Here is a 14,283-nt window from a genome sequence, read left to right on the forward strand (position 1 = left end):
CCTGCCTGGCCCAGCCTGTTGGAGCAAGCTCTCCTCCTCCCCCTCCAGGGGGGGCCCCGTCTAAGGTCTGTCAGCAGCAAACACCATGCTGCTTACAGAACTGCTGCAGAGGAGTTCCAGGATCTCTGCAGGAGCGTGGAAATGACAAGGGACAGGCCTCTCTCACTGGCTAGCTGTGCCACAGAGATGTGAGGAGGTTTTCAGATCTCAACTGGACAGGGCCCTGAACAGTCTGAGCCAAGTCTGAAGTTAGTTTGCTGGGAGCAGAGTTGGACAAGAGATCACCAGAGATCCTGCCTAAACTCGTGTTGTCTGTAATGCTCTGTGGGAGTCTCTGCTAACATCTTCCCTCTTTTTTTCTCCCCACACCAGACTTCACAGTTGAATACATCCAGCGGGGTGGCCTGAGAGACCCTCTCATCTTCAGGAGCTCTGATGGCTTGGGGATAAAGTAAGTGTCAGGGTAAAGAGTGATGTGTGGGTGACTCCAGCCTGACTTCTTGCCTGTCTCCGTGTTTTTGGGGATCTGATCCTGGTAGCTGGATCTGTGCTCTGCCAAGTCGATGTGACCGCGTCCTGTCCGCATTGTTGTGGAGTGAGCAGAGGAAAGCATCTTCCAGCTCACATATCTTATTCTTGCTAGTCTGTTTGGGCTTAAAACGAGAGGACAGAATTGGCTGTAGGTGATCACAGTTCAAGTGAACGCCTGGCAGGTCCTATTACTGCTCTGATGCAATATCTAGCTTTGTTTTTTTGCCTAATAATATAGGCAAATATTACCAGACAGTCCAGCCAGCATTAGCAGCATTACTGTTAACCTCATTGACTGGCTATGAGAGGACGGGCAGTGCAGGATGTACTGTAATCTGCTGAATTAGCAAATTGTGCCAGGCTCAGACTTGGGAGGGTATGTGTTTAGTACCGAGGACTCCAGTGTGGGTGAAACTGGATTCTCTTGAGCTTTTGGTTATGTTTATGGTTCTAGAACAGCTTGAACAGATGCCTGCCCTTCCTGTTTGTGACAGTGGTGTTTGTGCGGATAAGTTAGAATGGTTACGTTGTGTCAGTGAAATATACTGTTTCTCCTGATTTAGCTATGTCCTTTACCTTTAAAGCCTTTAAAATGAGAGCTAGGATTTCTTAGCTCAAGGCCTGCTTACTCATTTACCAGCAGTCACTGTACTCTGGAGATGTTATATCCAATTCCCAAATCGCTCCTGCTTCCCTAGCCAGAAGCTGGGCCCAGTGCTTCAGTCCAGACTTGTGCCCCCAGAGATACAGGTGCATGATCCTTACCCATGTCTTCACCTACACCCAAGAGGCAGCGCGCCAATGTGGGGTTACAGTTGGGAGTGGTCTGCAGCCAGAAGCACTTCATGATTTTTTTAGCAAGGTGTTTGTCCTGCAGGATGCCAGATCCGGACTTCAGCGTGAATGATGTGCGGCTGTGCGTCGGTAAGTGTCTCCTGTTGTTTGGGGACCACCACAGTGTGCCTGGGTTGCGCCCTGGGCAGACAGGGAGAAGTTGGGAGTCACCGGGTGTATCAAAGCTAGAAGTCAGGTTTTGTGGCTCCCCCAGCATGCAGCTGGTTGAACATGAGCTGTCCTTTGCTAGTGGATCACAGCTCTTACCTGCTTGAGGAGTCTAGTTTGACCTGAAGCAGTTTCTGTTTCGATGTAGGAGTGGAAGAAGATGAAGTTATGGGAGAGGCCAAGACGTCACACGTGTGTGGGTGGGTTCTCTGAGGAAGGACCCGTGTCTCCTAGAGCATCTCTTCTGGGTGGCCTGTTGTGCACAGAGCTGGTTCCAGTGACGTCTGTCTGTTCTGGCAGGGAGCCGACGGATGGTGGATGTCATGGATGTGAACACGCAGAGGGACATCGAGATGTCTATGGCGCAGTGGGCACGCTACTACGAAACACCTGAGGCCGAGCGGGAGAAACTTTACAACGTCATCAGCCTGGAGTTCAGCCACACCAAACTGGAGAACCTGGTGCAGAGACCTGCTACGGTCAGTACGGCTCTTCCTCCTGCAGGGATGTCCCTTCCCTCGTGCTTGTGGTTCTCTGCAGTCAAGGCGCTGCCTGATGCTTGAGTGCAGCAGGAGAGGGGCTGCTGATAGCATGTATGGGCTCAGCCAGGGATGCCCCTGCCGCACTCTGGAAGCTGCTGGAGCTGGTTCTGTGTTTGACTAGGATCCAGCAGCTGCATCTGATCTCTGCAGGCTCTGTCTCCTGAAACTTAGCGAGCTGAAGCCCACCTTGGCAGATGCTGCCCAGCATGTGTTTTGTGTAAGACCAGTGCATAGCATTTCCTGGCTAACCCCCAAGTAGAAGTGCAGCATCCTGGTACCATGCTTGGGATCTTGCTGCAATGTTCACTGCCTGTGTGAATTCAGAGGCTCACCAGAGTCAGAGCAGCTGGTCCCAAATGCTCTATGTACAGCATTGCAGCAGTGGAACAGGGAAGGTTGCTGGGGTGTGCAGGAGCTAAAATGGGAGTATCATGGCCATTCAGGTAGCACCAGGCCCTTCTTCCCTTCGTTGGTCCTGTAGTTTGTTGGGGGCCTGCTCTGAAGTGGGTTTTCTGGCAATCTGTGCACAGCAGTGCAATGGTTTAGGCATATCCATTGCAGGGGTACTGTGACCCGTTTTTTTAACTCTACTCATGTCTCCCACCTTTCTGCCACAGGTGGATTTGATTGACTGGGTTGATAACATGTGGCCCAGACACCTGAAGGAGAGTCAGACGGAGTCCACGAACGCTATCCTGGAGATGCAGTATCCGAAGGTGCAAAAGTAAGTGACTTGCTCTTCCTGCCTGCTGCCACTGACACAGCTCAGGATCTCTTGCAAGAAAACAGCCCAAGGGAGAAGCAGTTTGTTCCAAGAGGAAGCGGGAGAAATGTTCCCCCTGTTTATTTCAGTGGGTGACATCTGCAATTAGTTATTTAAGCCCTTGCCAAATGCTGTGCAGAAGGGCAGTCGTGTCACCTCCAGGAGCTTTCTGCACTTTGGGGAAATTGTTGGTGCTCACCACCTTGATGCATCTGGAGCCGTTGGAGCTGCTAGGTGTTGCCCGTCCGGCCTGTAGGCCAGACCTGTGGCTTGGGGGTTTCTAGAGCAGTTGGGTATATGGGTACGGAAGCTCTCCTCTTGTCTGGACTAGATCTTTTTGAGGGGATTTGATAGAAATGTCAAGTGAGCTCTCCTGCAATCCATCACCTCCCTGCACCTGAAGTACTTAGCACTGCAGTGATTAGTTGCTGGCACTGCACTGAGCTATTGGCCTGGGTTTAGGCAGTCCATTCACTTCGAATACAATGGGTCACCTCCCACTTACACCTTATTGTTGTCTTGCTTTCCATCAGGTACTGTCTGATGAGTGTCAAGGGCTGCTACACAGATTTCCACGTGGACTTCGGAGGTACTTCTGTGTGGTACCATATCCACCGAGGGGGAAAGGTACAGACTTCATCTGTGTGCAGCGTTTGCTCCGTGATGGGTGACTTCCAGTTAGAATTGTTCAGGGACTTCTCTGCATGGGCGTTCCTCACCCAGTTACGTGTTGTCAGAAACCAGATCTGTGGCAGTTCAGTGCGGTAACACCGAAGGGACTGGCTAGCTTAGCACAAATCAGTCACTTGCTAGCACTTCGGTTGCCCTAGAGAGCACAATCACGTTCAGAGGATGAAATGTAACCAACATCAAGTCCTTACTGGGAGAACATCCCTTCTAATTGCTGTTGTGTGGATGTGCCCATTATTACAGATTTCGTCTAGGCTTTGGCATTGCCACTGCAATAGCGTGGAGAAGCGTGTATTTAAGAAGCTTGTATTTCTGAGAAAGGGCCTCGGACAGCCACTGTGGTAGGGAGCCCTTTTGCTTTTAACTGCTGAGAAGGAACTGTCCAGCTGTCCCTCTGCAGTCAGTGAGGACAGATTTTTAGGATGAAACTCGGACTACAAGGACAACTCCTGGGCAATTATTTCATCCCATCTTTCTCCACTGACTTAGTCTAGGTTCAGGGAAGGCAACAGGCTCTGCCCTACTTACATAATCTGGGTTTTTCACCCACATCTTGCAAAGGAGATGCAAGGCTCCCCAGTGATTCTGATAGTTTGTGGCTTCAGTGATTTTCCTCGAAAGATGGGCTAACAGTCTTTGAAGAGCCTATTTGGTGGATGGATATCTACTTCTCCACCTGTACAGCGTGGAGACAGACAAATGCAAATCTCTAGTTCAGTTGTCTCTGAATAACACGGTAGCATTCAGAAAGGTGCAGGTAACCATATAATTTGTTTCCAAGTACTCTGGTGTCTTCAGTGGGTTTTGCATCTACCAACACTGTCTTTGTAAATAACACCTTACAGGACATCCCAGGCTCGGTCTAGATGTGATGCTTGGTGCATCATGTTGGGAAGGCCCTTGTTCAGTGGCTTGTCCTCTCAGATGGGACAGCAGTTAGGTCAGTTGATGCGGGATTTCTGCAGGTTTGCATCCTCTGGGGGTGGGGAGAGGAAGGTGTTCAGATATCTGGAGAGGGAGCAGGACAGATGAGGAAGAAGTAGGGGATGGTCAGTGCAGTGACTTACGTATATGTATTTTCTTTGCTTGCAGATATTCTGGCTGATCCCTCCTACACCCCAGAACCTGGAGCTCTATGAAAACTGGCTTCTCTCAGGGAAGCAGGGTGACATTTTTCTTGGGGACAGAGTGTCAGAGTGCCAGCGCATCGAGCTCAAGCAGGGCTACACATTTGTCATCCCCTCAGGTACAGTGGGGTGGGCAGTTGCATCCTGGCTTTTGCCAGGGCTATGGCAAGAGGCTGAAACTCCTGGGACATGAGCAGAATCAGAACAGGCAGAATTTAGCTTTCTCCTTCATGAGTAATAGAGAGGGAGATGTTATGTGGCTCTGTCCACTTATTTGTTGGCTCCTGAACCATGGTTGACACAGCACTGTGGATTCCACTCAAGCGACCAGAAAACTCCATCTGGCTCACATCATGCTTGATGAATTACTAAAGGAGGCTTTCTCAGGGCCCATCATGCTGACATGCAGAGCAGTGCATGTTGATGATAGAGGCTGGCCCGAACAGCACAGCTTCTCTACTTTCTGGCTCTCTTGTGAAATCTCTGCGGAGTTATTTTCAAGTTGTGAAGCAAAAAAGAGAGCCAGTGTGTGTGCTTAGGGAACAAGGTGACTGCTCTGGACATGAGGAAGGATGATGGCTATCTGGGGTACTGGAGACAGGAGAAATGGAACGTGTAGAGCTAGAAGTGGATGTTGGAAAATTCTGAAACCTGATAGGGAGCTGGGAAGTTGTAATGTGGAGTGACTTTCAGGTAACAGCAGAAGGCTTGAGCAAGGAGACTTTGAGGTTGGGAGTGGGAACACTTTCAAAGCTCTGAGCTGAGGGGTCCAGGGAAAGAAGCAGAACACTGATCCTGGCTCCTTCCCTGAGAGATCCCTCCATTGTGGTCATAGTTGGCTAAAGCAAGTTAAGGGAAATCTTTAGCCTAACTTGGTTAAGCAAGCAGAATGAATTGGAGGGCATCAACAATGTCTTGTTTGCACAATTAGTGCAGTGCTGTGCTAGAAAGCAGCAAAGCAGAAGCAATGAGGTGGGTGGAACAGCAGCCTGAACTGGGTTGTTCACAAGGACCTGTGATTTCGACCTGGGATGTCTGTAAAATGTGCTTACGCTAGGGAATATTCCCTTGTAAGTAGAAGGATTATTGGACCCCTTTCAAAGCTTCTAATAAAACTGCTTCATAAAAATTTCTTCCATAAGGCTCTCTGTTGGCAAAGAATGGTGTAACCTGCTGTTTCCTGCAGCACAGGAATAAGCTGTGTTGTACACGCATGCTCCTGTAGCTTACAGCAGGACCAGGAAAAGAAAACACCAGGGATTGCACGAGTTACTCATTTGAGTCATGGTACCATGAACTTCTTTTGAATTGAGTGGCCTTGCTCTAAGGAAAGCCACGCTGGAATCTGCCAAATTTGGGCTTGTCTGAACTGCTTAGCCTTTAAAATAAGAGTTACTTTTTATTGTTCTCTGAATTGTTTAACAAACTTTGGAAAACTTTTCTCCTCGCTGCTGGTGTTCTTAGGTCTAATGGAACAAGGAAGCAACTTTGCAGAGACAACAGGGTGACAAAAATCTATGGATAGGAGGTAGATACTGACACACTACCATGGGAAGATGTGAGGCCAGGTCCACAGATGTATTTAAGTGCCTAAATACAAATCTGTCTTTAGCTCATAAGTGGGTAAAGTGAGCTGAGTATTGAGTAACTCAGCAGTGGTGCTTCAGGAGTGCACATTGTGGTAACACAGCATCAGACCTTGAAGAGCTGGGATCTAGGTGGTCCCGTCCTTGCCTCCCGCTGCCACTTGTACTTGCTGACGTGTGTGGGGTCAGTAGCTAGTCTGTGTGTTAGCAGCTACCCTAGGTGTAGGAGTAGTTTAAGGGTGTATCTATCAGAGTAGACTTAGCTGAGTAGCATGGAAGAGGTTGTGCAGTTTGAGAGCCCTTCTCTGAAGATCACAGTTCGTAAGAGATTGCAAAGGATTTGAATTAGTAGGGACACGCTTGAGAGGCTTTGTCCTTACCTCGTTGCTCAGAAGGACTCTTTAAACTCTTTCTCCCCAAGGTTGGATCCATGCTGTGTACACTCCCATGGACACGTTAGTTTTTGGAGGCAACTTCTTGCACAGCTTCAACATCCCTATGCAGCTCCGGATCTACAGCATTGAAGACCGTACACGGGTAAGGAGAGCTGAGAGGCCCTGGCCTCCCGGGATGGCAGGGAGGGTGCAGCCAGGAACAGCACAGGCAGCCCACTTGTGTCTCCTCCCGTGACAAATTGCTCGAACTCCAGCTGTTCCTTCCTGCTGCCTTCAGTCTGACACTAGGAAACCTTGCAGAGAGCGTGGTGGGAATCTCCCCAGGCAAGGCAGCCAGGGAAGAAGGTGGCAGCAGCATGGTCATGGGAATGCATCCAGCAGACCTTGCCTCTTTCCTTACCCAGTTGCCTTCTGCTCCTGTTTGGCATTGATCCTAGAGCTTGATGTGGTAAAAATGACTGAAGTGAAAGGCTTCCTGAGGTCTTGAGCCAAGAACACAGCTGACAAGTGGGTGCTTTCCTTTGCTCCTTGGGGAGGCATGGGTTTTGCAGCCCTCAATGCCTGCAGAGAAGCCTCAGGATGCACCTGGGCTATGACAAACCCTTGGCCTCTCTGAAAAGGTTCAAGGTGCTGCAGCGGGCAGGAACTGTGGGTTAGCACTTGGATGCCAGGCCAATATTCAAAGGAACCAAGACGCAGGAGGATGAACTGTGTGCCTGCTCCACCCTGGGCCGTGTAGCCTCAGGAAGGTGCAAGGCAGGCAGCAGGGTCAGGGACATCTGCCTCCATGTGAATTGCCAGCACTGATGTGACAGCCCTGGTGGCCCCACTGTCTAGCAGAGCTGACAACTCCTCTTGCAATAGGCCATCCCTTTCTGTGTACGTGTACTGTCAGATGCTGTGCTGTGGCTTGGGAAGAGGGCTTGAACCTTTACCTTCAACTGAAACCTCTTGTGGCACCTGCTGTTGTCCTGTACTAGTGAGAAGGTCTGGGGGGGAAGCACAGTGAAGGTCTGCGACCCTAACAGACAAACAAAATGTTAATGGCTTGCAAGTGAGAAGTACCTGGTCTCTGCTCTCTTTCCACATGGGGAGTTACATCCTGCTGCCAGAAGCAGGAATGGTGCTGTTACACGTGTACGTGCATTTTCTGCCTCTCAGGAGGGGATCGGTCTTGTTTGAGGCAGCCAGAGTGGTTTCCGTGCAGCCCTGTGGAGAAGCCGGTCTGAACTGATCCCCTTTCCTCTTTTGCAGGTCCCAAACAAGTTTCGTTATCCCTTCTATTACGAGATGTGCTGGTATGTGCTGGAGCGCTACGTCTACTGTATCACCAGCCGCTCACACCTGACCAAGGACTTCCAGAAGGAATCGCTCAGCATGGGTGAGCCCCTGTTCCTTCCTCACACAGCCCTGCAGGCCCTGCCTGGCTCAGCCGTGTGTTAAGCAGGGAGGGTTATGTGGGAAGAGCAAGGGACTATCACTTCTTCAATTTCACAAGGTGGTTTCTTTGGGTATTTCCTCTCTTTTCCATGTCTGCTCTGCAGAACAATCAGAGGGCGTTGCAGACTCGACGAAGGTTGTGTGGTTTTTTTGTTGCTTTTTTTCTTTTGAGCAAGAAGTCAAAACTAGCCAGATAGCTGCTTCCTCCTTTGCCCTTGCAACAGGTTCCTTTCAGCTGCAAAACCAGCACACAAGTTCCTGGCCTTGGCGGTACACACAAAGCCTTTAACAGAAGAGAGGGAGGACAGCAGCAGTAACCATGGTTTGCCGCAGGGCTTTAAGGCTTTCTTGCTGATCAGGGCCTTCCTGCATGCAGAGTTTGGAGAGCTATGTCAAGGGGGTCTCTTGCAAAAGGATTATTTGGCTTTATAGCCAATGCAGACAGGGGCCATGCAGTGGTTCAAGAAATGATTTGTTACAGAGACCCTTCAGAGTGGGAGAGAGCTGGGTTGCCTCCACCTGAGGGCTGTAAATACCTGCTCCTGGGCACATCTCACAGCTAGAGCCCTTTGGCAATGTGGAGAAATCGCTCCCAGCTCCTGTCATTGTTAGGGGAGGCTTCTTTATTATGCACAACCAGGCTCACAGACCTCATGGCCATCCAGCAAGTCCACGTCCTCTGTTTCCCATCATGAAGGCAGGACTGAGGTCTCAAGTCACTCCCAGGACCAGATGGCTGGAGATCCCTAAGCAAATGCAGCCAAATACAGCTCTAATGTCATCTTCCTGAGGCTTCCCGTGCCTGGCTTTTGACAACACACGCTGGGAATGTGCAAGGGATTTAGCTATCCTTTACTAGCAGCTGTGTGCCCCATTCTTTCTCTATCATGTCCTGTGTGTGTCTGTTGTTCTAGTGACTGGGGGGATTCCTCTAGAAACGAAATGTCTCCTGCGTCTGAGTGACCGGCCACTGTGCTCTTTTGTCACTCTTTCACGGCAGATATGGAGCTGAGCTCCTCAGACTCAGTGAACATGGAAGAGGAGGAGGAGGAAGAGGAGGATGCAGCAGGGAAGGAACCCAGGCGACCAGTCACAAGGCGGTCTGTTCTCACCAGCCCCGTAGCCAATGGTGCCAATGTAGACTACGATGAACTGGGCAGGAGCTGTCGGAGCAGCCTGACAGGTCTGAAGAAGAGCCCATCCATGGACTCTTCCGACTCCAGCCGGGGCTCCCAAAACGGCCAGGCCTGGGACCCCCATGGCGGCAGCCCACGCAAGAACAGGAGGGTGCACCTGACGCAGTTCGAGCTGGAGGGGCTGCGCTGCCTGGTGGACAAACTCGAGTCGCTCCCCCTGCACAAGAAGTGTGTTCCCACTGGCATCGAAGATGAGGACGCCCTCATCGCTGATGTCAAGGTATGTAGGCGTGAGGAAGCCACAAGCGCTGTCGTTCCTCGGGACTGCCAGGGTGTCCCCGCTTCCTGGTGGCATCAGAGGTGGAAAGGTGACCTTGGACTTACCCCAGTGCTGGCGTAGGGGTTGATGTGTCCACAGGCTCACAGACCTCTTCCTCCACTACCTGAGGCTAATGTCACAGCAGCTGATGCTGAGGGACAGCCCTAGCTTGGATTTCGTGTTGGGATTAGCAGGAGCAGCAACTGCTCTTGGCCGACATGGATGAGAGTCTTTTGGGCCCTGCCTGTGTCCTTTACAGGTGTTAGTGCTTGTTTGTTGTGACTTGTTTCCAGGTCTGGCTCAGGCCTCCGTAGGCTGCTGGACACTGAGCCCTTTCCTTGTCCCAGGTGGATTTGGCCTTGTTTCTTAGGGTGTTTTGCTGGGTATGATCTTGGGTTCCATGAGAACCTTTGCCCTGCTCTACAACCTGTGCTGACTCCACGAATCCCAGAATGTCCCATGTTGGAGGGGACCCACAAGGATCATAGAGTCCAGCTCCTTGGTGTTTTAGCCCTTTCAGCACTAAAGTGGGAATTTCACCCTCGCTCTACCTCAGAAATCCATTTTGGGTATGCAAGTCCCTGGGGCCAGATGGGATCCTCCTGAGGGTACTGAGGGAGCTAATGGAATTGCTCGCCAAGCCGCTTTCTGTCACTTATCAGCAGTTCTGGCTACCCAGGGTGGCCCCAGTTGACTGGCAACTAGCAAATGTGATATCCACCTACAAGAAGGGCTGGAGGGAGGCTCTGGGCAACTACAGGCCCGTCAGTCTGACCTCGCGTGCTGGGGAAGTTCATGGAGCAGCTTAGCTTGAGTACAATCACATAACGCTTACAGGACACCCAGGTGATCAGGCCCAGTCAGCATGGGGTTATCAAAGGCAGGTCCTGCTTCACCAACCCAATCTCCTACCACAAGGTGACATGCTCAGTAGATGAGGGAAAGGCTGTGGATGTAGTCTACCTAGACCTCAGAAAGGCTTTTGACACCGTTTCTGAAGCATTTTCCTGAAGAACCTGGCTGCTCAAGGCCTGGATGGGAGTACGCTTTGTGAGGTTTAAAACTGGCCGGGTGGCCAGGCCCAGAGAGCCGTGGCTCAGTGCTGGGTCCAGTTCTCTGTAATATCTTCCCCAATGATCAGACAAGGGGATTGCATGCACCCTCAGCAAGCTGGCTGAGGACACCAAGGTGGGCAGGAGTGTTGATGTGCCTGGGGGCAGGAAGGCTCTGCAGAGGGACCTGCACAGGCTGGAGCGATGGGCCGAGGCCAACTGGACGAGGTTCAAGAAGGCCAAGTGCCGCGTCCTGCACGTGGGGCACAACAACCCCATGCAAGGCTGCAGGCTGGGGGCAGAGTGGCTGGAAAGCTGCCCGGAGGGGAGGGAGCTGGGGGGATTGGTCAGCAGGCGGCTGAACAGGAGCCAGCGGTGTGCTCAGGTGGCCAAGAGGGCCAACAGAATCCAGGCTAGTGTCAGAAGTGGTGTGGCCAGCAGGGCGAGGGAACTGATTGTCCCCCTGTACTCGGCCCTGGTGAGGCCACACCGTGAGTACTGCTGGGCCCCCAACGTAAGAAGGACGTGGATGTATTAGAACGAGTCCAGAGGAGGGCCCCATCCCTGGAAGTGGTTAAGGCCAGGCTGGGTGGGGCTTTGAGCATCCTGGTGTAGTGAGAGGTGTCCCTGCCCATGGCAGGGGGCTGGAATCAGATGATCTGTAAGGTCCTTTCCAATTTCCAACGTACACTGTTCTGTGATCGTGATTTTAGTCCCTCAAACCATGGTTACTTCCTGTTCCCTTCCTTGCTAATGGGGATCTGTTCAGCTGGCTGCCTGTACTGACAGCCATGGCGGTACCCTGGCCTGTGCTGTTGTTTCTTTTTCCAGTCTACAGACTTTGAGGGGCATTTGGTGAAACTGATGCTGTGCTGCGAGCGGCAGGGTGCAGCTCAGGGCCCTGGCGCCTGAGCCTTGCAGGCACCACTGGTGCCTGGCTGCAGCAGCAAGCATGGGTGCTGTTAGGGGGCTGCAGCTCTGCTTTCGCGTGGCTTTTTCAAGCATGCTGTGCCGTGGCCTTGGGAGCATGCAGTGTGTTTCACCCTTGGACCCAGCAAGGGGAACTGGTGTGTTGCGCAGTGTGTCTGAGGCAGAGCCTTCGGGGTTGTCAGAGCTGAGCTGGGTTTGGGACTTGTGCAGCGGACGCTTCCCTGAGACCCACGGGTCCCGTGCCCAGTTGGCAGGTGAGCTGGGGGTGGAAGTCACTGCAGAGCTGCTCAGGCTCCCCTGAAGGCCTCACTCCCTAATGCCGGCTGTCCTCTGGGTTCAAAAGCACGCTGAGGTGCAAGGGCTGGTCCCTCGGGACTGACAGCATCACAGGTCAAACCTGTTACAGGGTGCCCACATGGCACAGAAATCCTTAGTCATCAGCTGTTTGGGTCATGTTTCTCATGCAGATTCATGTACAACTCCCTCCTCTGACAACCTCAGTGCTCTCACGCGGTACCTGGGCAGTGTGTGAGCTCAGCCCTTCCTGCTGAGACGCCTGGCGGGTCTCCTTCTGGTGCTCCTGCCCTCCTGTGCCACCCACGCTGCCGTGGTGCAGGTGGGATCCCTCATACTGCACCCTGGGCCTGGGTCTCTTCTGGTCTGGAGCTTGTCTGAATTCCTCTGCTGTGTCTCTTTATGTGCTGCTAGAGAGCTAGAGCCTAATCCGGTTTGAGTGGCTTAACTTGGAAACGGTCAGCAGCACCTCCCTGCATCCCCAGCATCTGAGCCTGCCTCTGGGGCCGTCGTTCGGTAGCAGGTACTTGTACCCTTACGTTCCCAGCAGAATTGATGGAGGGGAGCACAGAACCAGGGTGATTTTGGCACTTGCCAACTTTGCTGCCATCACTGGGTAGCTGCCTCCCAGTTAAGGAGATGTGTTGTGGACAGCTCCCGTGGCTCTTGGAGTACCTGGAGGTGGCACAAGGAACGTGGCTGCTCTGAGGCTAGGACAAAGCTGGAATCTCTCACCTGAAAGAGCAGGTTGAGGCTGCTGAGAGCATCAGGCTGCAAGCTCTGGGCTTTTGCCACTGCCTCTTGTGCGATGACTGTGAGTTCAGGACGCCTGTGTGCTGGGCCACGTGAAGAACTGTGCTTCTGCATCCTGCCGTGAGCTGAGCCCGGAGCTGCAGCATAGTGGGACCTGATGCTGCATGCGACAAAGGTATGCTTCCAGCCAGAGGAACTGTCCATCCACTGAAACCCACCCCAGCTGAGGCTGCGAGTAGGAAGAAAAGCAGCATGTTGCCACCTCTTCCTCCACTGTAAGCTCCTAGCTTTGCCTGCCACATCCCTTGGACCGCTCCTGGTAACACCAAGTTGCTGCCTTCTGCTCCTTCTGCTCTACCGTGGCTTAAATGCGAGGGCCTGCAGAAATCAGTGACTTCTAGCACTGTCTCAGGAGGAGATCTGCTTTTGGGGATTGAAGTTGACACACAATCCCCTTCTAGCACCGAGCCTTGCTGAAAAATCTCCTTGAGTTTGGTGATGTCTCTGTTGATGGCCTGGACTGGAGTCACTGGATCATTGGCAAAGAGGGGATGTGTGAGAGGTCTTACTACCTTTTGGGCTGCTTCAGTCTGTTGCTCCTGACCCAGCTTGGGGTGTGCTGCTTTCCCTCACTTAGATTTCAGGGGAGCAGGCTCCTTCTGCAGCTCAGCTGTTTCTGGAGTGGCTGGACTTGCTGCTGGCTGGCTGCGGGCAGGCTGAGTCCCTGCCTGAGCTCTTACCTTGCTGCAGTGCTGCCAAGCCCCGTAGCCTCAGGAACAGTCACAAACTGGCTGCATTTGGGTTCTGCCTGGCAGCTCTGGAGCACCAGGCATTACAAAAATAAGTCTATCTCCCAAAACTGAGGATCCTGTCTCCAGAATCTCTCCTTACAGCCTCTGGTCTGGCTTCCCACATACCTGGCTCTGTTGCACAAAGTCTTTTAGTATCAGAGACGACATCTCGCTCTTCTGCCAGGTCTGTTCCTCCCATGGGTCACGTCTGTTCCCAAGACAGTTTGTTTTTGCATCTGCTTTTGTCAAAGAGAAGCAGTGAACATGGCAGCTTGTTGAAACCCAGAGGATGTAAAAGTGCTGATGAGCAACCTTGGGAGAGGTGCGTGGTCTCGGGGCACTCCGTGAGGAGTGTCTGCCCCATCCCTGCTTCATGCAGGTGCTGGGAGGCTGAGAGGACTCGGTGAGGAGCAGGGGCTGCTGCCACCAGGGCTGGACAGTGAAGGGTTGGGGTGGCCGGTGAGCTGTGGTGGGGAGGCAATGCTGGACCCGCTCCTGCCTGCAGGTGAGATGAGATGAAAGCACAGCGTGAAGCATGCATGGGATGCTTTGAAATGCATGGGTATGGCTTTTGGGGCACAGTTGGCAGTTCTCATGGAGCTAGCTGGGCCCGAGTCCCTGCTGTCCTGCCCGAGCAGAGGTGACCTCTGCGTGCCGTTCCCTGTGCTTGACTTTGGCGGTGCCCTGGGGCCTGCACCCTGCCTGGGAGCACGGCTCCGGAGGTGGAGGCAGCGCAGGCACCGGGGTTAGGTCCATGCACAACTTGTTCCTTGGGCTGTTTGGTGCCGGGATGGATGAGAGCCAGAGGTGCTTGCAGGTGACAGCGAGGTGTGGGAGCGGTGCTTTCGGGGGGCTCGCTTTATGTAAAAGCTTCCTCCATTTTAATCGCGGGGGGCTGGAGCGAAGCGGGGGGCTCTGCTGGGGCTGGGGCT

The 14,283-nt window shown here is 52.6% G+C and overlaps 1 protein-coding gene across 3 annotated transcripts in view; it reads left to right on the forward strand.

The window, feature by feature from the left end:
• The window catches only part of KDM2A (lysine demethylase 2A), a 38,611-nt gene that overhangs the window by 14,641 nt on the left and 9,687 nt on the right, over nt 1-14,283 (forward strand). For all 3 annotated transcript variants that reach the window (XM_068683566.1, XM_068683568.1, XM_068683567.1), the window contains exons 5-13: nt 373-451; nt 1,409-1,455; nt 1,834-2,012; nt 2,693-2,799; nt 3,372-3,465; nt 4,621-4,774; nt 6,663-6,778; nt 7,891-8,017; nt 9,077-9,492. In XM_068683566.1, coding sequence (XP_068539667.1) covers nt 373-451; nt 1,409-1,455; nt 1,834-2,012; nt 2,693-2,799; nt 3,372-3,465; nt 4,621-4,774; nt 6,663-6,778; nt 7,891-8,017; nt 9,077-9,492 — 1,319 coding nt within the window. The remainder of the gene's footprint in view (nt 1-372; nt 452-1,408; nt 1,456-1,833; nt 2,013-2,692; nt 2,800-3,371; nt 3,466-4,620; nt 4,775-6,662; nt 6,779-7,890; nt 8,018-9,076; nt 9,493-14,283) is intronic.

The sequence above is a fragment of the Anas acuta genome, chromosome 5, assembly GCF_963932015.1.
Source record: "Anas acuta chromosome 5, bAnaAcu1.1, whole genome shotgun sequence".
Classification (NCBI taxonomy): domain Eukaryota; kingdom Metazoa; phylum Chordata; class Aves; order Anseriformes; family Anatidae; genus Anas; species Anas acuta.